The sequence below is a fragment of the Temnothorax longispinosus genome, chromosome 11 (genome assembly GCF_030848805.1).
Source record: "Temnothorax longispinosus isolate EJ_2023e chromosome 11, Tlon_JGU_v1, whole genome shotgun sequence".
Lineage (NCBI taxonomy): Eukaryota > Metazoa > Arthropoda > Insecta > Hymenoptera > Formicidae > Temnothorax > Temnothorax longispinosus.
In genome coordinates this window covers 7085798-7109420 of record NC_092368.1, presented here as the reverse complement: position 1 = coordinate 7109420, position 23623 = coordinate 7085798, and the positions used below count along the sequence as shown (strand labels likewise).

Here is a 23623-nt window from a genome sequence, read left to right as displayed (position 1 = left end):
TCGATCGTTTCATTCACTCGCTCATTCACTTATTTGCTGCCCCTTCATTCACCCTCCCGTCCTCTTCCACTCCAATTACGTGTGCGTGTGTTCTTTGCACTTATCCAGGTACTCGCAACTCTTTGAGTCTTGAAGTGTCTCGCGTTGGAATTTTTCGCCGAAATTTATCTTGATGAGTTTTGTATTAAATTATTTGGTAATTATGCAGTATAGGGGAAGCACCTCCGATGACCTTGACCTTGACATATGTTGTCAAGGTCACCCTCCTGAGTGACCTTCAGAAGGTTTTAGCCGTCACTCGCTATTCGTTAAAAAGTTATTAACAAAAAAAGTTTCGAAAATATAGCAGCTATTTTGAGTATTGGAAGGCATAAATAACTAATATATACGTGTGTGTACCCTGCTTTAAAAAAAATCACAACTTCTATAAAGCAGGACATACACACATGTGTGTGTGTCCTGCTTTAAAAAAAATCACAACTTCTATAAAGCAGGACATACACACATGTACTGCTTTATAGAAGTTGTGATTTTTTTTAAAGCAGGGCACACACACATGTGTATGTCCTGCTTTATAGAAGTTGTGATTTTCTTTAAAGCAGGGCACACACACATGTGTGTATGTCCTGCTTTATAGAAGTTGTGATTTTCTTTAAAGCAGGGCACACACACATGTGTGTATGTCCTGCTTTATAGAAGTTGTGATTTTCTTTAAAGCAGGGCACACACACGTATATATTAGTTTTTTATGCCTTCCAATACTCAAAATAGTTGCTATATTTTCCAAATTTTTTTGTTAATAATTTGTTGTGTTAGTTATTCTATATAATTATCAATAATTTTATAAAGTATTATAATGTATATTTTATTCATTGATTTTTTCAGTTATGGGATACATAATAGACATTGTTTCAAAAAAAACGTCTATTCGTTCGTTAAAATCAAATGCTCGTTTGAACATGAATTCCGCTAAATAATGGTTGAAGTGATATTCTCTTGTATATATACTTTTCAATATACCAACTATTCTCTACTTTAGATAACTTTTCTTTCAGTATACCAACAATTCACTGTTTTAAATAATTTTCCTTCGTTCATACATGGACCTATTTCTACATAAATATCAGTCATTTATGTCTATTAGTACTCAAAATAATTGCTATATTTTCGAAACTTTTTTTGTTTATAACTTTTTAATGAAAAACGAGCGACGGCTAAAACCTTCTGAAGGTCACTCAGGAGGGTGACTTTGACAACATATGTCAAGGTCAAGGTCATCGGAGGTGCTTCCCCTATACTGCATAATTACCAATTATTTTATACAGGGTGTCTCATGACTCGAGGTTCATATATTAAGGGCATGTTATTGAAGTCATTTAGAGTTGAAATTGTTTAATAAACATATGTCCCATAAATGCTTCCTAACAGAATTACAACCATTGAGAGTTGATGTGAATATTTGAAACATTTCAAATAAATACCCCTGGACTACTTTCTTTGGGAGCACATAAAGTCAATAGTTTATGCAGAAAAGTCTCTTAACCCCTTCGTTGGCATTGACGCAAAAGTGCGTCAAATTTTTCCGTGCTCTGTGTGACATTGACGCAAAAGTGCGTCAATCTTTTTTTCCTATAACTTGCTTCGATTTGGCATCCAAGTCTTACACGGGGGTTTTTGGGGTCGCTGATTACGAATCTGAATTCAAAATTTGCAAATTCAAAATGGCGGATCTAAAATGGCGGATAAAAATGCAAAAAATTACTTAATTGGGATGAAATTTGCCATTTTAAATTTTCGAATTTTAAGTTCAGATTCGTAATCAGGGGCCCTCAAAAACCCCAGGGTACAAATCAGGATAAAAAATTTTCCTGCCATTTTTGGCACTTTTTGTCGAATTCTCTCTGCCAACGAAGGGATTAATAGAGATGAACTCGTGAACAGAATTATGGATGCAGCAACGCAAATAAGAAATTCTCCTGGGATGGTGGAGTGCGCTGTTAGATCACTTTTACGTAGGGCAAAACTTAGTATTGAATCTGCAGGAGATAATTTTGAACAGAATTTGTTATACGTTTGTAAATAAACAAGTTAAATTAAATGTCTTTTTTTTTTTTAAATATTACATCAATTTTTAATGGTTGTAGTTCTGTTAGGAAGAATTTTACAGACATATGTTTATTAAACAATTTCAACTCTAAATGACTTCAATAACACGCCTTAATGTATGCATCTCGAGTCACGGGACATCTTGTATATTACAATTGTCATAATTGATATTGATGTAATTCTTATTTCTTATTTATACTTATATTAACAGCTCCTACGAGATGCTCTGTCTCTTATATTTATAGATTTTATTTTATTTTTTCGTTCAATCTTAAAATTCTTAAAATTAAAATATTATCTTATTTCTATGTCTATTTCTATATTTATATTTCTATATTTTTATATAGTTCTCTATTTCTATATCTATTCTATTAATGTACTATATTTATGTACTATTTATAAACTAATATTTCAAAATGTTGTATGATATACATGGTTACGGATGATTGTCTTCTTTTCTTTTATCGATTTAACCGATTCTGCAGCGCGCGCATATTCGTGACTCAAAGAGGCCCCGCGGGGCTTGTGATTTGCCTTGCGCATTGAATCACTCAATGAAAGTGTACTCTATCCCTTGCGATGTACCTACACTTTACTATGTATCGCTCTTTTCGTTACTGAGTGTCCAAGAAATTTCCACCTACCGCCCAGAAAAAGAAAGAAACACTGCAGACGTGGATCTTTTCGATCGCGCTCGATCTTCCTTCCGCTCTCGAAACGCGAGAAGAGCGCGGGGACGATCGACGGCGATTGAGGGATCGAACCTGTTCAACCGAAACTCGTAGAGTATCGGTTTTCGCAAAAGGCAAAACCTCCCCCCAATAAAAAATCAAACAATAAAAGAAACAGAGACCAAAAGAAAAAAAAACGCGTTTTGTCAGAAGGAAGATATCCGCCATGTGAAAACAAAAATTAATAATAAACGCACAACAACGGCGACGACAATTACAGCAACAGGAACAACATCTACAACAACAACTACAACATGAACAACAACAACAGCAACATCAACAATAACAACATCGTCATTGACCGATACAACATCAAGAACAACAACAACATCAACAAATCAACAACAAGCAACAACATGCCGACACGTTCGTACCGTCGCACCGCGTTCGACGGTACCTGCCGGTCGGGCCTATACTTTTCTCTTCCAATTGCTCTTGCCCGCCCGTCTCTGCTCACCTGTCTCTGCGTCGCGGGCAGATATCGCGTACAAACATATGGGATATATATATATATATATATATATATATATATATATATATATATATATATATATATATATAATATTACATATATATGTATGTATATATAATATTGACAGTACGCCAAGGCGAGCCCGAAGGCGCGCCGCGACGTCGTTCGTGATAGAAAGAACAAGGAACAAAAAAAAACGATTCAGAAAAGATATTCTGAAAAAGAAAATGAAAAACGAGAGAGGCCCCGAAATACTTGTTACTCTGTCCCACTCTCTACGCGCCACCGCCTTAACATATCCGGCCACAATATCCATCTCTTATCTTGCTTGTCCAGTACCTATCACCGACTTGTCCGTTACATATACCTATATATATATATATATATATACTATACTAATATACTACTAATATTACTATATACTATATACTTATTGAAAAAAAGATGCGAAGAAAGAGTAAAGAAAGATGTACGATCTTTTCTCTCTTTCTTCTCTCTCTTTCTTTTCTCTCTCTCTCTCTCTCTCTCTCTCTCTCTCTCTCTCTCTTTTCTTTTTCTCTTTCTCTTTCTCTCTTTCTTTCTCTCTTTCTTTCTCTCTCTTTCTTCTCTCTCTCTTTCCCTTCTCTCTTCCCCCTCTCTCTTTCTCTTTCTCCCTCTTTCTATCTATCTATCTATCTATCTCTGTCTCTATCTCTCGCTTTCTAACACTGGTGGTGGTTGTCTGTGTTGTGCTGCCTCTGTCTGTCATAGAGCAAGGAGGCTGGCATCCGCACTCTGGTCGCACTCGACGACCAGGGAGGTGAGTGAATTCCGCTTGTTAGAAATTAAGAAACGGCCGAAAATGAGAGCAGGAGGAGAAGGAACGAGGAAACCACTCGTTGTCGTATAATCACGCACGTCTTACAATTCAACACACCGTCTGTCATCCACAAGCGTTACCCGCGAGTGTCCTCCTCACAAAGCATATAACACGCATACACATAAGTATATAACATGACGGAGTCTCGAGCAGGAAAATTGCGGGAAACAACACACACAATTGACTCATATATTCTGTGATTCTACATAATTTTGGCATTCTTTTTACACGAGGTGTGCAAGTATTATTTTAATTTCATCAAATGAAACTAATCTGCCGTTTAATCGAAAGTTTATTGTATTTTTGCATTGTAAAACAAGATCTTTTTTCTTCTTTGAATTTGCTTTATATCTGGGAAGCCAGACTTCTTTAAAAAAAAAATTGAAACTAAAATTTTCTCGATTTATATATGAGTTGTAGATATGATCTTTTCGTTTAAAATTATTTTTGCGATTTCCCGCATTTTCCCTATATATCTTTTTATCGACACTAGTCAACGATAGTTAACAGTATTCGGGCACCCCGTAGTTTCATCCTAAACGTTGTTTATGCTTGCTGCTCGTTGGAGATAATTCCAAAAACCCGCTAAGTCTTTAAAATACTTACGTAATTATTCACATAATAATAATTAGATGCACGCACGATGGTATAATGGTTAAACACTGACTCTTCCGGTCGTGTAGACGAAGGTTCTTAATACAAAGAAAGGTCTTAGCACAAAATGTTCTTTCTATAAATTCTATGTTTGATATTGAATTGTCTTAACGAGCGGGACAGTCTCTTCATAAAACGACCGAAAGGGTTAACGCAGTGATCTCTAGAGTCAACACTCGAAACGCTCGCAGATTATAGCTGCTAACCAGACGGAAATTGTTCTATCAACAAGCTCAGTCCTACCAGGGCCCGAAGTATTACGGATATAGGCCCGCCATCCCCGAATACCACCTTAATTACGATCGATGTGTGTGCGTCAGATATTTAGCGTGTCCCAATTTGGCATGCGTTTGCACGAGGAATTCGGCAGCGCCGAGTCTCGCAGACGTAGACGTAGATGGTACGCGAAATTCTCGCGGACTGTATGATTTGTTCCGCGAACGTTTCACTGTCGGCGTTAGACAAAATCTGACAGAACTTTCTTAGATCGGATTCCCCGTTCGGAGAGCTCTGATGCGTCTGTTATACACGCGAGAATAGAGTCCAATTCTGGATTCTGGTCTCCAAAATATTGATTAATCGACGCTCGGATTAACGCGCCTTGAAATTACCTTGTTTTCATCACGCTTTAACGATTTAATGCCGCACTTCTAACGGGGTGCTAACCCGACGGTTGGTTCCGCTTTAGCTTTACCCCCTAATCGCCTTTACGTCTCCTAAGAAGACGGAGATAATTCGCGGAGTCCTTACGTCATAATAGAACATCAACAATGAAAATCGTGTCGCGCCCGATTAGCAAACTCGATTAGGGAGATCGACAGCCAACTGCCACTGCACCAGTTGTATATCATTACTGCCGGATCTACTACGATTACTATACTGATTACAACACCATTGCCATCACTGACACTACTGATACTGCTGATATTACTGACGTTACTTCTTGTACTACACTATGTCTCGACTGCACCTTCGGTCGTCGAGGGAAATTTTCAGTAAACTCAAAAAATGCAATTCCATTCAAAATTGTTAAATATTTTGAAAGTATAGAGTTAATTTTTTTAACGATTATTCGCGTAAAAAATCAAGTCAGGTGCTTTTCCACGTATAATATGTATAGGTACTATTGTCTTTGACTGAAATCGAGAGGATCCGTTTTCGATTCCGTTAAATTTTAGCGTATAGAAAACTTTTTCCTGACGATCCGACGAGTGCGACTCGTGCAACTACAACGTGAATTATTCAGGCCCGTTTTTACCCTGTGCGCCACCACATGTCTCACCACCACAGACATTAAAGAAATCTAACGTTATATAGACAAAAATTCTCACGACATACATATACATGACGTGAAAATGGACCTCCAGCTGAAAATGAATCAGTCATCGCTGCTGCTGCTGCCGCTGCTGCTGTTGCTGCTGCTGCTATCGCCGCCGCTACTTGCCAGTGTTGATGCGAAACGGCTCATACACGATCTAACAATCTGCGCGGCAATTGCTGTCACGCAAACGGACATCATTATTACATAAACAAACCATTGCATCAACTTTGCATTGATACCTTACCAATATATATTAACGTATCGATATTTTGGCAATCTTTATTTCTTAATATGTATCTTTATCTTAGTACCGATTTTTAAATTCCTGGTGTTGGTCTTACTATAATTTTTCCGTCCTTTTTCCTTATTGTTGCGCAAACTGTTGGGTCACTTGTAGGAACCGCTTAACGAGATCGGACTTGCTCTCGTGTATTATTAACAGTTGTTGTTCAGATAGTATATTCGATTGTGATCGATTTGTTTCTGTTTTCTATACCTCGCCTTTTTCTCTGATAAATCGGTTACCTATACACTCAAATACTCATCTTCGTCCTTCCATCTCTCTCGCGCCCTTTTCTCTCTCTCTCTCTCTCTCTCTCTCTCTTTCTCACTTACTCATTCATTCACTCTCCCTCTCCCTCTCCGTGTAGAAAGTCTCAGATACTTTCTGTCATCCAAACGAAACGCTAGATGCGTTCGCGTGTAACGAAGTACAACAATGGCATCTAACGTGTGGGAATGGTCTGCTTTCGAAATTTCCTTTCGCGGCCTTTCATACTCTTTCGCAGATATGATGAAATTTAAAAGTGTACCGAGTACAATTTCATCTATCGAACTGTCATTGCGTCTGCTTTCGTATACGGGACATATCGGAATAATTAGGACGGTCTTAGGAATTAGGCATCGCGACAGTTTTTGATAATCGCAAGTGCATTATTGTATTATTTCATTCTAGAGCCAGTAGAATTTATAGGAAGTAATAACCTACATTCTATATGATAGTTTACGTAACTAACTTACTTCTAGCGCAACAAGACAAACTATGTTGATATAATATTACGCAAAACCGTAATCATTATCGTCATAATCCTCGGCGGTAATAGCCGTCATCAATTAAGCAATCGATATACCATAAAGTGATTTTTGGTCGCTATAAAGCGATTATGAGCGAATATTGATTTCAGCCTCACTTTCGTCATCTGTCTCGTTAATCATTGAAAGTGTCACGATGTCGCGCTCGTGTCGCAATTAGCCCGATCGATCCACACTCCACAAGATACACGCTGTAATTCTCTGGACTGTGTACTTTATCTCTTTACTGTACACTGTATACTGTAGCCACTCGCGAAGCTTACAGCTGTGTCGCTTTCAGTCTACATGTAAAAAAAAAAGTTTATGTATATACACAATATATATTTATAACTACATACATATGTATCTTTTTATGTATTGTCTATTAACATGTATTTGTCTATCGAGTGTACAGTTGGGGACAGAAAGGTTGTCTGGTTGAGTTTCAGGACGCACCCCATTTGGAAGTGGATGAGCATTAATGCACACAGCTTGATTCATTATAAGAGCAGACAAACAAGATGTCAAATATATTGAAATGTTAAAATAATTGGTAATTGCTGACATAGTGGATGGATATTAAATACAAATAGGATGCATTCCGAAACTCAACCGGGCAACCTTTCTATCCCAAACTGTACATATCAAGAAAGTATATACTCCGTAACTCTCCGTAAACGCTTATGACAGTAGATATCTGTCTGTCGTAACTTGTTTTATTCCTCTCCTCTCTCTTGACCTGTTCTCTTCTCTCTCACTTCCTCTCTCTCTCTATATCTGTCTACTTTTTGTTTCTCTGTATCTCTTCTTGTTTCTTTTTTTCTTTTTGCAATCTGTGCATCGAACATGCAACTACTCTCTGTCGGCCGTCGTCTTACCAAAGTAGATACTGTTCCCGCTTTGTCTTTGAGTCGCTGGCCGAAATGTAATGTGCGCGGTGTATATACGTTATCAGAAGAAATTATATGTGTACTGATATATAAATAAAACGTGTATGAGAATCGAGAATCAATCGTCTAATTGAGAGCTCGGAACGAAATAGATTAACAAAAAAGCGAGATGTCGCAAAGAAACTCCGCTCGGCGCGATCGCGCCAATCACGCTAATCGCCAATTAGCACGATTAGCGAGAGTAATTAGCAGTGACCATCATTATCGTCATTATCATCATCGTTATTATCATCATCGTCGTCATCGTCATCCTGGCCGGCTAGCTATGTATTCGCCTAAGACGTATTCGACTCTCGAGAAACGCGTCGGCGACGATCGTTTGAGATGCGATTTATTATCGTCTGCGTTGTCACATTGGAAAGAACACGCGAAAGCGTGAAAATTATTAGAATTATCCCGAAAAATGTTCAATTTGTTTGCAATAGCCAATCACTTTCTCATTTTCAAGCTCGCTTTACGACTCTTCTTGAAAGATTATCTTGGAAGGTTGATTTTTCTACTCTAGGGAAATAAGCAAGAAGCAATCTGATTTAAGGGGTAAAGCTACTCTAGGATTTTCAAAAAATCGATTTTTTTTGTTAAACGATGCTTTAAGGTCTTAGAAATAAGGTACACTTGGTTTCAAAGCTCGGGAAAATCTCTATTATCCCTTTTTTGTAATTCGTCTGCCGCCGCGTTCACATCTGTGAATGGTGAAACTGAAACTTTAAACGCGTTTTTCTCGAAATCGCTTTTTTAAAGTCGGGCGGAATCAGAACTCGAACACGTTTTATCCGATTGACTTGAAATTTTGAGTGAAACTTTGCAATAACATTATCTTTAGAAGTACCTAAGGATTTTGCGATAAGTTGAACAAAACTTTTTTTATAAACAATTTTGTGCGACATTTTTTAGCGAAAAATGAAGCACTTTTTTCCAACATGCACCATTCTTACAAAAAATGATATTTCGCAATTCCCCTAGGTACTTCTATAGAAAAACTTATATATTTTTCAAAAATCTTTGAATTTTTGTTCCAGCTCAGAAATTATAGGAGCTTTGATTCCGCCCGTTGGACGCCTTCCGCAAAAAGGCACTTTGGAGCAATGGCTCTGGTGCCGCCATTTTGGCAATAAATAATTAATAAAAAATTTTTTTAATACTTTAATATATAGATAATAAATAGAATTAAACCGATTTTCATTTATGATTATTGTATTTCTGAAAAAAATTATCAAAAATTGGCTTTTTTGGGGGGACTCTAGAGTGGCGTTACCCCTTAATCTAATAATTTTTACTTCTATTTCTTATTCACGGAGAAAGCTCTTCCGGAGGCGGCGTCTCTAGTTCGCCAATCAATTATCTCTCTCTCTTTCTCTTTCTCAACGTCGCCGACGCATCTCGTCTATTTACGCTCCTTTAGGATTAGATCGTCTCATCAGTCGTCATTACTCTTAATATCGTCGACATCAATGTTCGTTATCGTTGTTATCTCCCTATTCTCTCTATAATTTCTAACGTAAGCGATAAATGCAGAAACCGGTTGCAGTCGTGGCTGATTAATCATAATTGCGGTGCGAGGGAGATTCAATTAGAACTGATAATTGAGAAATTGGGATAGCTTGATGCAGGCCTCTCGGTTGTTAAATCGAACACTTTTCGGGAATTCGGATTATCCGAATAACTGTCGTTAGTGATTCGTCGTTTCTTAGGAGAATCTGTTATTAATATAAAAAATAGTTAATGATCAAATAATTAATAGCACTATAAAACAGCATGACTGCAATCGGTCTATGAAGAAGGGGGTGAGCGATTATGGTTACATCGTTGCGATTAGGGGATTATGTACGTATAATTGGCAGAGATATCACAAGATCTGCTTCTGGATTTTCATTTCAGTTCTCATCGTTCTTATTAACCTTTTTACTATTTTTAACATTATTATTATTATTATTTATTATTATTATTTATTATTATTGTTATTATAATTCCTTATTATATTACCTATTCGTTTGACGTCAATGGATATATTATTATCTGTTCATTACGCACGGCACGTTCTGTCGGGGGGCACCATTTTCCAGATTCCGGAAAATTTTTTTTTTATACACTGACAAACGCAACTTGCGGTAAAGTTGCGGCAAACGATTGGCGAATTAGCAGTCTTATAATTGAATTATATTACTATTACGAATGATTCTGTTCCCGCATAAAAGTCACCGTTTCTGACTCGATGAGACGTGTCCGTGCGATTTTGTTGCTTTCTTGTCTGTGACTTTGTTCCGCAGTTAATTCTCGCACGCATCCACTGAGAAAAACGATTCTTTCGTTTCCGTTAATGTGTGGCACCTTCGAACCTGTCGTAGAGCGAGGAGATCGGAGCGAACACTCTGACGATGTTAGACCACCAAGGCGGTAAGCAGTCTCCCAGTAAACACCAATAAGTCGTTGTCTTTTTCTCTCTCTCTCTTTCTCTTTATCTCTCTATCCTGCGAAGAACGAGCGAGCGATGCGATAGTTCAATGAGTACAAAATATCATATATACATCGATATAAGGAAGAATAAGAAGAATAACGCATAACAAGCGGAGAAAAGAGGGGGAAAAAGCCGATGGAAAAAAGCGAAAAGGTGCGAAGCGTAGGACGGCTTTCATTAGCTGTTAATTTGCGTTTCCCTTCGGGAAGGACGTGCTTCTGATGTTGTGATTATTACCGCGGAATCCCGATAGAGTCACGCGAAATGAAGAATCGACTGCGAACGGTCAACTGGATGATCGCTCGTCCTCGAACATTCCAGGATCTTGTTTGCGTGTCTGCAATTGAGAAATACCTCAATTGTATTTTGATTTCATTAATTAGTGTGAGATTTATTTATTTATTTTTTATGCAAACGAGCGAGGATCCCGCGATGACGAGAGCGGCTCTCTCGCGTCGTCAGCGGATGAGTCGAAAGATCAATGACGTCCCGTCGATGTCAAACTTATAATACTTTAGCGACATTGTCGCTTTTAGGGTCCCACCTAGTATTAGGGCACCCGACGGAACTCCATTCGTTACCCCGATCTTGTCCCCCGATCTCCCCGATACCGTATCTCCAGTACCGTATCTTTCAGTGGCATGATACTCTATCGATGTTTACTGCGCGGGACACTAGTCGGCAGAGTATGCCGCTATCCTTTTACCTTTTTCTGCACTTCTGTCTTTCTCTCTCTGTCTTTCTCGCCTTCGCCACTTCCTCTTTGGCTTTGCTCTGCTCTGATGTCCATTTACTTCTTTGAAGTGCGGAATTATCACTTGGCGGAATCGTTCGCACTCAGAAATCTGATATTTATCACTCGCAACGAAAAGCATATTGTTGGAGAAAATACTTCTGTGAAGTTAACACCTTAATTTTGGAATTTTAATGTAATTGATGGAGTTCTAGCCCTTTCCTAAAGAGTTTTAGAGTTCCTGATAGGTTACAAAAAGAGTTCTAGCCTAATTGAGAAATTTTTAAGTTCGGAAAAAAGATTTTTTTAACTGTTTTTTTTTCAAATTTCTGTATAGCACCTCAAGAGTTCCATCGAAAAGTATTAAGACACAAGATCGATTCAGATTAAAATTAAAAAATTATTATCGTCAATTTTCGAATCATGAATCGTGAAGTTGGCACCCCAAAACTTCGAACCGCTCTTTTTTTGGGTTAAATCACTAGAACCCTTCAAGACCTCTAGAACTCTTTAGGGAAAGGCTAGAACTCAATTCCATCAATTACATCAAAATTCCAAAATTGAAGTGCTAACTTCACAGAAGTGGAGAAAACTTGTTCTTTATATACGTAAGTGCGAAAGATTATCAACATTGAATTCATGAAAATGTTACGGAAAACTGCGTAGGTTTATTCCATTTTTGTCTCATCTCACTTTTCATTCTCCAGTGTTTATAAAGTATCGCTTGCTTTTAGGCCCCTCCTACTCATGACTGAATTTTCCATTCATCCTCTAGGATTCGCAGGAAGTATAATTAGCACGAAATCTATGCATTTCCTATTAATTACCAGGACCTTTCATCGAATACTCAGCCAGGTGAAAATCTACACATCGCCACTCTTGTCGCCACCCTCTTTAGATCTTAACAAATTATAATTGCTACTAATTATACTTAGCGTAAAAACGTGACTGCGTCTTCGTTCATCCAATCCTCCTAAAATTATAATTAGATATTCCTCCTGAATAATCAGATTAATTAATTAAGAATAAAAGTAATCGGGTGAACTTTTCTTTGTACTCGTCCCCTCCTCATCATTTCTAAAATTCCCTCCTCTTTTTTATCGTTGAATCCTATTTTTGCCACGTGTCAGCATTTACCGCCAACTGTCAAGCGTTACGTCGTCATCCACCCTCATCCATCCACCCTCCTGATATGCATAATAGATTAATTAGCTGAGGTCGAAACTCGTCGTTCGCGCCCTCTCGCCACTCCGACATTCTCATCTCTATCTCTTTCTCCATCATTATCTTTCTGCCTCACGTCTCTCCCTCGTTTTTACCCGCGTTCGGTATCGGTGAATGTTTGGCGGGGAGAACCTTTTCTCTTTTATTGGGGGGGAAGGGGTGAGAATCACCGCGGAGGCGAGGGAGCGTCCTGACGGCGATTAACTTTTCCTCGATGTTTAACACGCCGCCTGATTGCCTGTCGGTTGCCTGTTTAGAGCCACGAGGTCGGGATGAAATCCCTCGTAATGCTGGACGAGCAAGGCGGTAAGCCACTTCACTCTAGCATCTAACATAAACAAATAGAGAGTTTTGCGCGAGAGGAAAGAGAAAAATTTCGAAAGAACGTACGAAAGAGATCCTGGCGTGCGCGGCCCTCGTGGCCGTTACGCCGGTCCCGGCCGACACTGGAAGCGACAACCGGCGATATCAAAAATATCAACATTTTACAGTGTGCACAGAACGTACCGGGGTACCGGGGATAAGAATAGTACTCATCCGTACTTATGATTTCGTTGCTATAAATATTTGCCGATCCCTTGCCTCGTCAAACTAAAAATATTGGAGACCTCGTAAACGATACCTAAAAGATAAAAAGTACCGATTGATCCCCCTCGGTTTTTTACGTACTGCTGTTATTAATTCTCAAAACGCCTCGCTTCTGCTACGTAGAATTAAAATAATTAGACTGTCGGGCCGGGTGTTTATATAGCGGGGAAGACACGGAGAATACTCTTCTTATCCGCCGTGCGATTAATACGCGACGATATCTCATGAGCGTGGCAATTGCGAGCGATAGCTCGCGCGGTTTTGCTAAGTAATGGACGGAAGTATCGTTTTCCTGCACGCGCATCTCTCCGCCTCACACATCTGTTCACGACCATCGCGCATCGCTCTGAAATATCGTCGCGTATTTCTGACATGTCCTGCATACAGATTGCTTCTGGGGAAGGGGACTGGTAGCAGGACTCCGATTCCGAGGCAGTCGATTTCCCGTAATTCGAAAAATGTTACGCTTTTTGCTCTAATCCGTCGAGAAGCGACTTTTCGGCATCTATTATAACTTTATTGCTCGCCTCGTTCTCTAACTTCTCGATTCCTATATACTGATACAGCCATTAACCCTGAGCGGAAGCACTCCAGTCTATCTTGAAATCATTCTTTTTTTCTCTCACGAAATTATCTGTGAGTGTTGTAATCGTAACGACCGACCAAACAATTCAGATTAGGCGCCGGAATACCGATCGGGGAAAATCGGATATGAATCTGCCGACGCGAGAAACGGGGCCCCGTTACTCGCTTATTCCTTTTCGCTGAGGAGATAATAACACGCGACACTCACACGTGCATCATCGACACTTACTGTTTTATACTTATCGATCAGGGGTGTAGCCGGTATCTTTGGGCCAGAAAAGGAGAATATTCCGGGATGATCTCTTGTGTGAAATAAATGTTGGAGAAAATCTTGAAATCTTGCCTTTTGTTTTACCATCGGTTTTTATTTTATTTTATCGCTACACCCCTGTTATCAACAATGATGTGTACTGTATATATACTCGTATTTAGTGGTATTACATACTGTCCAGCAGCGCACAATCAGACCATTGTTATACCATTCATATACATTTCACCCTCACCGTCCAAGCGCGGTGGTCTTCGTTTTTCTTTTCCCTTTTTTCTTCTTTTTGGCAGACTCTGACTTCCTCGCGCGCTTCTTTGGTTCTCTTCCGCTCTTCTTTCCGCCCTTCTTTCTTCGGCTTCTCTCGGGCTTCCGGCACTGCTGTCTGCGTATACTTTCTCTTCCACACTGCATACTATACTAATATAATGTGGTTACGATACTTACTTTCCGCCATACCTTTCTCGTGTCTCCCTCGTCCTTTTTCCGGTTTCCTCAAGTCGTTCTTGACTCTCGTTCCTCCCTTCCGCATCTTTCGAGATTTTTGCTACCTCGGGATTTGTTGCGCGTCGCACGATTTTTGGATACATCGACGCGTTAAAATCAGACATTTCTAAATCTTTGGGTATATTATAAATCTCAGGCCACGTATTTTACATTCTTGGTTAGGTTAGGTTTGGTTTGGTTTGGTATTTAAAGTAAGACAAATCTACTTTGAGAAGCGAAGTAACGAATAGAAAGTGTAGTTAAAAAAAGGTAGAAAAAAGTTAAAGTTTATTAAAAGCTAGATTAAATTAACTAGAGGAAGTTTTTTCTAATTATAAGTCACACAAGGGTATAGCTACGAATAATGTCAGATTGAATATACTTTATGCCAATATACATATAGGATGGGTCATTTTAATTAATCCACTCAAATATCTCGAAACCTGTAAGTTTTAGAAGAAAACTTTTTAACTCGTTGTGGTCACATGGGGTCCACTGGACCTTTTTTTTCTTTTCTTTTTTTTCTTTTTTTTCTTTTTTTTAATACTATTTTGAGAGTAAAACGTACAAAGTTTTTTTGCTTTATCCAAAAAAATTTTGATAAATATTTTTGTGAAAACAGTCAAATTTCTCGAAAAAAAAATTTTTTCTCGCGTTTTTTCAACATAAAAAATTTTTTTAAATTATTGGATTATCAAGAGGAAGTCATAAATTAATTCCAGTTCAAGGTTTGAGTCGATACATCAAAAAAGAACGCAAATGGAAACTGTTGTGGGGTCCATTGGACCCCGTGTGACCACTACGTTATTTTTAGGAGGTGTGACCACAACGGGTTAAACAAAAGGTGTTGAGGGAGTCTGATGCTGACTTTTATTTGACCTTGTGTCAAAGTTAGAGCACTACTTCAACGTCAACTTTATTTTTTTAAATAGAAACTTCTATTTTTTATTACATATTCTTGTAGCTGATGTCGAGACGTTTTCAAAATACTATAATATAAAATAAAGTTCTCTTTTGTTAAATATTTTCTGAAATATTTTTTACCATAATATTTTTTAATATAAAATATGAAATATCTCATAAAGTTCATTTTTTGATAACTTTATTTTGATACTTTTATACGTAGAGTAATGAAAGGAATCGAATAATAATATTAATTTATACATTTACAATTTTGCAAAATTTAGTACGTCTATAAAATGCAATAAAATTTTTAAAAATATTTTTTTATTAATTTTATATAACAATCGATTTTTTTTCATTATTTTATGTATAAAAGTACCAATATAAAGTTATCGAAAAATGAATACTTTATAAGATATTTCATATTTTATATAAAAAAATATGGCAAAATTTAAAATATCTCAAGAAATACTTAACGAAAGAGAGCTTAATTATAATGTTTTGAAAACGTCTTGACATTAAGGCCGGTTTTCACACGCAATGAGTGGCGCCAACTGACTGGCATTCATTGGCGCCAGAACCGACTAGCAAACTCACAAGTATTTACACAGTGATTGGCGTATAATATGGAAAATATTTAACATTTATTAAACACACAGTAAATGACAGCAAGCATATAACCTCCAAATTTGAGGTTATATGCTTTGGCCAATAACCGCCAGTAAACGCCACATTACTAGCGCCAGTTTGTATCAAGTGTTTACACTTGCATTTTTATTGGCGTTAGTCGACTGGCGCGGCCTGGCGCCACCAATCATTGCGTGTGAAAACCGGCCTTTAGCTACAAAAATATGTGATGAAAAGTGGGGGTTCCTATTTGAAAAAAATAAAGTTGACCTTGAAATAGTGCTCTGACCTTGACTTAAGGTTAAGTAAAAGTCATAATCAGATGACCCCCTTAATACTGAACAATTTTTGTCTGAAAAGTTTCCTTATAAAACTTACGCGCGGGTTTTTAGATATTTGAGCGGATTGATCCCAACCTATATAATAAGACTTTTACGAGACGTCTAATTGTAAGAAAATAATTCATAAAGTTTTATTCAATTGTTCACGAAAGGATCATTGCTTGTTAATCAGTTCTCTAGATTTAAATGCTTACAAAGTACATTTTTTAATATCACATTGGATTTATCCTTGTAGATGTAAAATTAGATAGCTATAATGAAAGGCAATAAAAGTAGTTAAATAAATGACTTAAATTTGACGATTGAAATAATTTATTAATCAACATATTGTCACATTCGGAAGCTGCGTATAGGGTTAATAGGACCAATATATTAATACTTCAATGCCGGTTGATTGTATACATATGCAAAGGATTATACACTTGGAACAAAAATCGTGCGAACGTGGACTTTTATAAGAAACAGAGGAAAACAGATCAAGCGGACAACAAACGTGATCAAGAAGTTTCATGACACGCGTGTCACAGCATTCGCGTCGCATCTATCAGTCAACACGACGCGTGCAATTGTGTTTACATACAATTACACGACACACCTACACGAACGCACTTCATCGTCGAAATAAAGATCGGAGACAACACGGTAAGACGAACAGCCGCGAACCCGGCCTCCGCTTTTTAGCCGAAAGTATACCGTTACGTCGGCCACGTCGAATACCCGCTATACTCATATTACAAATTACAAGGATATCGCTTACACATATTGTTAGCCAAGAATGAGTATACTCCTACGCGCGTCTATATAGAGCTGTCTTCTAGGCAAACTCGTATCCACTGTATACTTTAGCGAAACCGGTGGGCACTACAGGGTGTCTCGAAATTCCTCTTATCAACCGTTGTTCGACTATTTTAATTACTCGTTAATTATGTTCGTTCAGTAGTCCCTTGATTTCTTAGCATAGCATATTACGAAGGCATAAAAGGATCGTGTGTTTTATGCCGAAGATAAATTTTACATAGAGTTTATTATAAATAAATTTCAATTTAAAGATTATTGAAAGATTCGTCGGTAAATGTTTACAATTAGGGCCTGATCTCCGATGACCTTGACCTTGACATATGTTGTCAAGGTCACCCTTCTGAGTGACCTTCAGAAGGTTTTAGTCGGGGGTCGCTTCTTATTAAAAAGTTATAAACAAAAAAAGTTTCGAAAATATAGCAGTTATTTTAAGTACTGAGAGGCATAAACGACTAATATTACGTTTTTCTTTAAGCAGAGAATACTTTATTTCGCGAGAAAGTCGCTGTTTTACCAAAACACAACATAAAGCAGTAAATTGTTGATAAATTGAAGTCTTTTTGTTAAAGCAGAAAATACTTACATGGGTTAGATGACGCGCTTTAAACAGTTGAATATTTTTAAAGCGCGTCATCTAACTCATCTGGCATCTCGCATATTAACTTTCCACGCATGAAAAGTTCACGCATACACTTTCCACGCATACCGAGGTTCACCCACACCCCCCTGCTTTCGGGAGAGGTGCGGTAGCCCCGAAATGGTTTACGCATGGGTTAGTTGACACGCTTTAAACAATTAAATACTGTTAAAGCGCGTCATCTAACCTATGTAGATTAGTGACGCGCTTTAAACAGTTAAATATTTGTAAAGCGCGTCATCTAAACTACGTATTTTCCAAACTTTTTTGTTAATAACTTTTTAACGAATAACGAGCGACGGCTAAAACCTTCTGAAGGTCACTCGGGGTCATGACCTTGACAACATATATCAAGGTCATTGAAATCGGTGAGGTCGCCAAACCTTTTTTTGTTAATAACTTTTTAATAAAAAGCGACCCCCGACTAAAACCTTCTGAAGGTCACTCAGGAGGGTGACCTTGACAACATATGTCAAGGTCAAGGTCATCGGAGGTCAGGCCCTAATTGTAAACATTTACCGATTCGTCTGTTATCTAAATATCTCCACGAAATGACGAAGGAACGGCGTCTTCGCTTTAGCTGAGATGCAAATTGTATCTCCGAGATATCACGTGTACACAAGGCATCTCATCCGAAATTCATCTGTAACACTAGCGAGTTAATATTCGGAATTGGATGTTATAGATTGCGTCCAATTTTCATGAATACTACTTTGATCAATGCGCAGTTAGACGAGCACGGAAAAAAAAGATTTGCTACTATACAGGCAACTAACATTTTTTGCTGCGAGAGCTAATTAATTTTGCAATAATAGCAAAATTTTTTGCTGCAATAGCAAAGTTCAGCAAAACTTTTTGCTATTGCAACAAAAGGTTTTGCTATTATTGCAAAATTAATTAGCTCTCGCAGCAAAAAATGTTAGTTGTCTCATATTTAACAAATAGATTTGCTGTTGCAGCAAAACCTTTCTTTTCCGTGAGAGCTTTCGGGACACCCTGTACACTTAGCTAAAAGTTGTACCACTCACTAAGTGAGGAACCAACTCACTGCACATATTCTCTAAACACATAACAGAGCAACTCGCTCGATGTATAGGAGCAAGGAAACTTTTCGCTTAACTGCAATTCGCGCTTTCGTCGCACTCCACTTTGTGCAAAGTCTGGGAGATCTATCGAGCGGATGTTTTCCCTCTCGTGCGAACAACCCTTATCTTAGTTGATGGCGCATAAAGAGCGTTGCGCTTTTTGTATCTTTTATTTACCGGAAAAAAAGATTGATGTTGTATATAATATATTACAAGAAGAAACATTTTGTCATCTTCTTTGATTTTATGACAATAAAAACTTCTCGCATGCTCTCTTTCTCATGTGTGTACGAAATATTCTTTGATTCAATAAAATATCGATTCTGTACGTTACTATATTTTCGACAGTAAATTTCACATGAAAGAATTACATGATTATTTTAATCTGTCCTTTCTTGTAATTGCCTACTTATGTATCTAGTAGATATATTGTTATCCGAGCTTCCAAACGAATGACTCATTCGTCCATCATCGATCGAAGATAATAGATTCCAATTTAGATCAATATATCATCGACCTTCGCTCGATTGATCTCCCGTGTGCTAAAATACAAAATCGAATCGCTTGAATGAAGAAGAAAAAGGGCACCTGCGTTTTCGCGAATAAACGTCTGAAACTATAAAAAATCTATAAGAGAGCAATCGAACTTGGAAATGCTTATTGAATTTTCACGCAGGACACCTCCCAGAGACGCGAAATTCTCACTTCTCATTTGAATTTTGTAATTCGGAATACGGAAACGTTGCCGCGGAAACGAGATGAAGGACGAGGATTAAGAAAGGGCGCCCTTTTTCTTCGCGTGAGGGTTCTAGCAAACCGTCGCTTATCTCGCGAGGAGATTAAATTAGAAATCGAAAGAGGATTGGGCAATGTACCTTCACTTTCGTTTGTCCCTTTAGCCGATGACCGCTTGATTACATATTAGATCGTTTATGTTCGTAATAAAAATTCCCATAAGTTCTGAGCTGCTTGAAGCTGTACGTGTCAACAGCTTTAACTCTTAGCGGCCGCTTTCGTTTCGTAATCATCTTTACATTAAAATAAATATATTTTTATATCTATTTATTTATTTATTTTAATGGAAAGATATATAAATTAAATCCTGAAAATTAGTATTGCGATAAAAATTGATCGAAACGATGAAACTAAATTTAAAGAAAATGAATATATTAATCTAATAAGCAGATTGATAATTATGGAATTGACAAAAATCGACGTTTATGTAAAATGAGCTTAAAATCGAAGCCTACACCGCGAAGAGCTAAAGTTTTTTCTTTTCTTATTTTACAGAAGCTTGATTATATCACGTAGAACACTCTTCGCCAATAGAGGGTGTGTCGCAGACACTCCTCCAAGTCGAATTTAGTTTAATTCGCTTTTGTAGAGCATTCGCTATGGCTTCTAATTAGAGATAACGATCTCTCTCGCGTGGTTGCCCTTTCCCCTTCAAGTCTCCGCGAGATAATCGTCTTATTATCAACTAACGTTACATTCCTGTAAAACAAAACAGAACAGCTGGACCGGATCGAGGAGGGCATGGACCAGATTAACGCCGACATGAAAGAGGCCGAAAAAAATCTTACTGGAATGGAGAAGTGCTGCGGCCTTTGCGTTCTTCCCTGTAACAAGTACGACACAACTATTTTAGCATTTTTTCTTCTTTTTGTGCTGTCGCTCTTCTTCCTTTAAAAAAGAAAATCGAAAAAAGTTCTCTGCATACTTCATCGTCCCATTAAGTTTACTATTATTATAATAAGCTACACGATTAGACCGCACGTGTGCTAAGAGATAAATTTAATGCGCCTCATCCATATTTAAGAGATTTAACTTAGAAGATAAGTTGAATATAACTGAAGACATGTTGACCAATCACGGAATATTAAATTATAGAAAGTTGTTTAAATTTAACTCGTATATTACTTATAAACTGTAATGAAATTACATCATATTGTTATATAGCTGTTAGGTACAAGTTCCGAATTTTATATCAGAACTAAATTTTTACGAAAATTGCAAGTTAAAATAACGAAAAAAAGGCGCATTAAAATTATTAAAATAAATAATGAATTATTTATCTCTGTAGAGCCAGTTGCAAAGTGCAATTTATAAATTAACTAGCGCAAATCTGCAGAATTAGTGGAATTAATTTTATTAAACGTGACTACTCATTTCCGATTTTTAAATCGATCTTTCCCGCTGTCTATTGAACGTTAGTTCTTAAACTTTCCTCCCGAGACTGACTTAATCGCGTCGCTCGCGCGACAATCTTGCGCGCACAGAGGCGCCAGCTTTAAAGAAGATGAGGGCACGTGGAAGGGCAACGATGACGGCAAGGTCGTGAACAACCAGCCGCAGCGGGTGATGGACGACCGCAACGGTCTCGGGCCGCAGACCGGCTATATCGCCAAGATCACGAACGACGCGCGCGAGAGTGAGATGGAGGATAACATGGGCCAGGTGAACACGATGATCGGCAACCTGAGGAACATGGCGATTGACATGGGCAGCGAGCTCGGGAATCAGAATCAGCAGATCGACAGGATTAACCGCAAGGTGAGTAATAAAAATCGAGTAATGGCAGCACCGGCGTCCAAACGCTGCACCGCAGTCATCCGGCGTATATATTGGCATGGCTCTAAAAAAACTCACTCGGACGGCAATTCGCGCTCGTCGTATACTCGTCGACATACATATCGCGAGCCTTGATCGAGAGAACGGGTCGTCTTGGAGAGATCATTGGACTCGGAGCAAGAATAGAGCATTCAAAGCTTGGAGCTTCTACGGTTGTCACTGCACTCTTGCTCTGAATCCTTGATATTAATTGATAAAAATTAGTAGATTGTTTGAAACTCGAAAAATTTACGGTGAAGATCGAAGGATAAAGAATTTCCTTGATCAGTTACGTTGTTAACGTTTAATGCAGAAGACTTGTACCTTTAATTCGCGAACGACGATCAGTTTGATAGATTAATGATATTTTTTTATATTCAAGACGCTTTACACAAATTTCATCAAAGTTGTAGGATTATCATTGAAACTGTAAGTCGGTTAAACCTAAAGTATCAAGCGATAACCTTCGAGACGTAATCCAGTATGTCGATGAGAATTGAGGTCCAATATACACCTGTGAATAGTGCTGCTAGCAATAGCGAATATATCGAGCAGATAGGATTATCCTGAGAAATTTCGATTAAAGTAACTCAAGTGAAAAATTGACAATCCAAGAGTTTGGCTGTACTTCCGAAAACGTCCATGCTCAGATTTAGGTGAAACTTTGTGAATAGGTTCCTTTTAGATAAGAAACACATATACCAAAAGGATTTTTTGCGACTTTAAAGTTTAGCAACTTTTTTAACATTTTCAACTTGTTGGCTCCGCGCATACATTTTCCATGCGAAACAAACCAAAACAGCTCTCAAGTAATATAAACAAACATAAAGTCATACACAAAGTACAAATATATTAATTTGCTGCTTCTGCGTATACATTTTCCACGCGAAACGAAGTGCCGCGTAAGTTGACTGTCCATGCGTGGAAAGCTCACGCATGTACTTTGGAGGCACACTATGTGTCTAATAATAGTGGAGCCCCCCGTAGGGAGGCGGAACCTACTGCCTTCACGCATACACTTTTCACGCGAACCGAGGTTTACCCTCACCTCCCCCTGCTTTCGGGGGAGGTGCGGTAGACCCTCCCCACGCTTACGTGTGTCCATTTTATACACACACACAATTGAAGTATTATTTAAAAATTTATATTAACTTTCCACGCATGAAAAGTTTACGCATACACTTTTCACGCGAACCGAGGTTCCCCCCCACCTCCCCCCTGCTTTCGGGGGAGGTGCGGTAGCCCTTCCCTCGCTTACGTGTGTACTGTTTCTCTCTCTCTCTCTCTCTCTCTCTCTCTCTCTCTCTCTCTCTCTCTCTCTCTCTCTTTCTCTCTCTCTCGCTCTCTTTCTCTCTCTTTCTTACTGCTAATTCTGTGTATATTATTATACTATGTGATAGATTATATAAATTGATATCTCGAAAACTATATGCATCGTAGTTTATAACGTTTCTGATTTTCTGAAGTTTCGCCAATTATGTTTATGTTATGACTTTGACGGGTATGACTTTATGGTTGTTTACATTACTTGAGAGCTGTTTTGGTTTGTTTCGCGTGGAAAATGTATGCGCGGAGGCAGCAAGTTAAAAATGTTAAAAAAGTTGGTAAACTTTGGAGTCGCAAAAAATCCTTTTGGTATATGTGTTTTTTATCCAAAAGGAACCTATTCACAAAGTTTCACCTAAATCTGAGCATGGACGTTTTCGGAAGTTTCGCCGCGTTCTAAATTCCCGATCAATTAATCTCTAAATCCTGAAATTAAACCTATTCTCAAATCTGTGACGTCATCAATTATATAAATATAAATCTAACGACATCTTTAATTGAATCGTAGGACATTGGATTTTCTGCAGAAAAATTAATTCTTAATTTAATAACTAATTTTTAATTGCTCGAACTAGTAATATGTACTTACTTAAATGGACATGTACAAAATGTAAATTTAATTAGTTATAATTATTGTTACGGTCTGAAAGGTGATCAATGTGACTTCACTGTTTGCATATGTGTATTAGACTACTGTAGGATGAGCTAACACATGTCTCGAATATAAGTATATACGTGAATTTCTATGTCACAATGCACAAACTCAGAGCGATGCACATCACGTTCGTCATCACTT

At 38.0% G+C, this 23623-nt stretch overlaps 1 protein-coding gene across 8 annotated transcripts in view; it reads left to right on the top strand.

Moving 5' to 3' along the window:
• Window positions 1–23623, top strand: part of Snap25 (Synaptosomal-associated protein 25kDa) — an 80135-nt gene that overhangs the window by 41982 nt on the left and 14530 nt on the right. For 3 of the 8 annotated variants that reach the window (XM_071792189.1, XM_071792190.1, XM_071792191.1), the window contains exons 4-6: window positions 4060–4108; window positions 20402–20519; window positions 21171–21444. In XM_071792189.1, coding sequence (XP_071648290.1) covers window positions 4060–4108; window positions 20402–20519; window positions 21171–21444 — 441 coding nt within the window. Of the gene's footprint in view, window positions 1–4059; window positions 4109–10509; window positions 10559–12833; window positions 12883–20401; window positions 20520–21170; window positions 21445–23623 lie in introns of all 8 variants that reach the window. The other 5 variants (XM_071792186.1, XM_071792188.1, XM_071792193.1 and 2 more) reach the window with 3 other exon arrangements.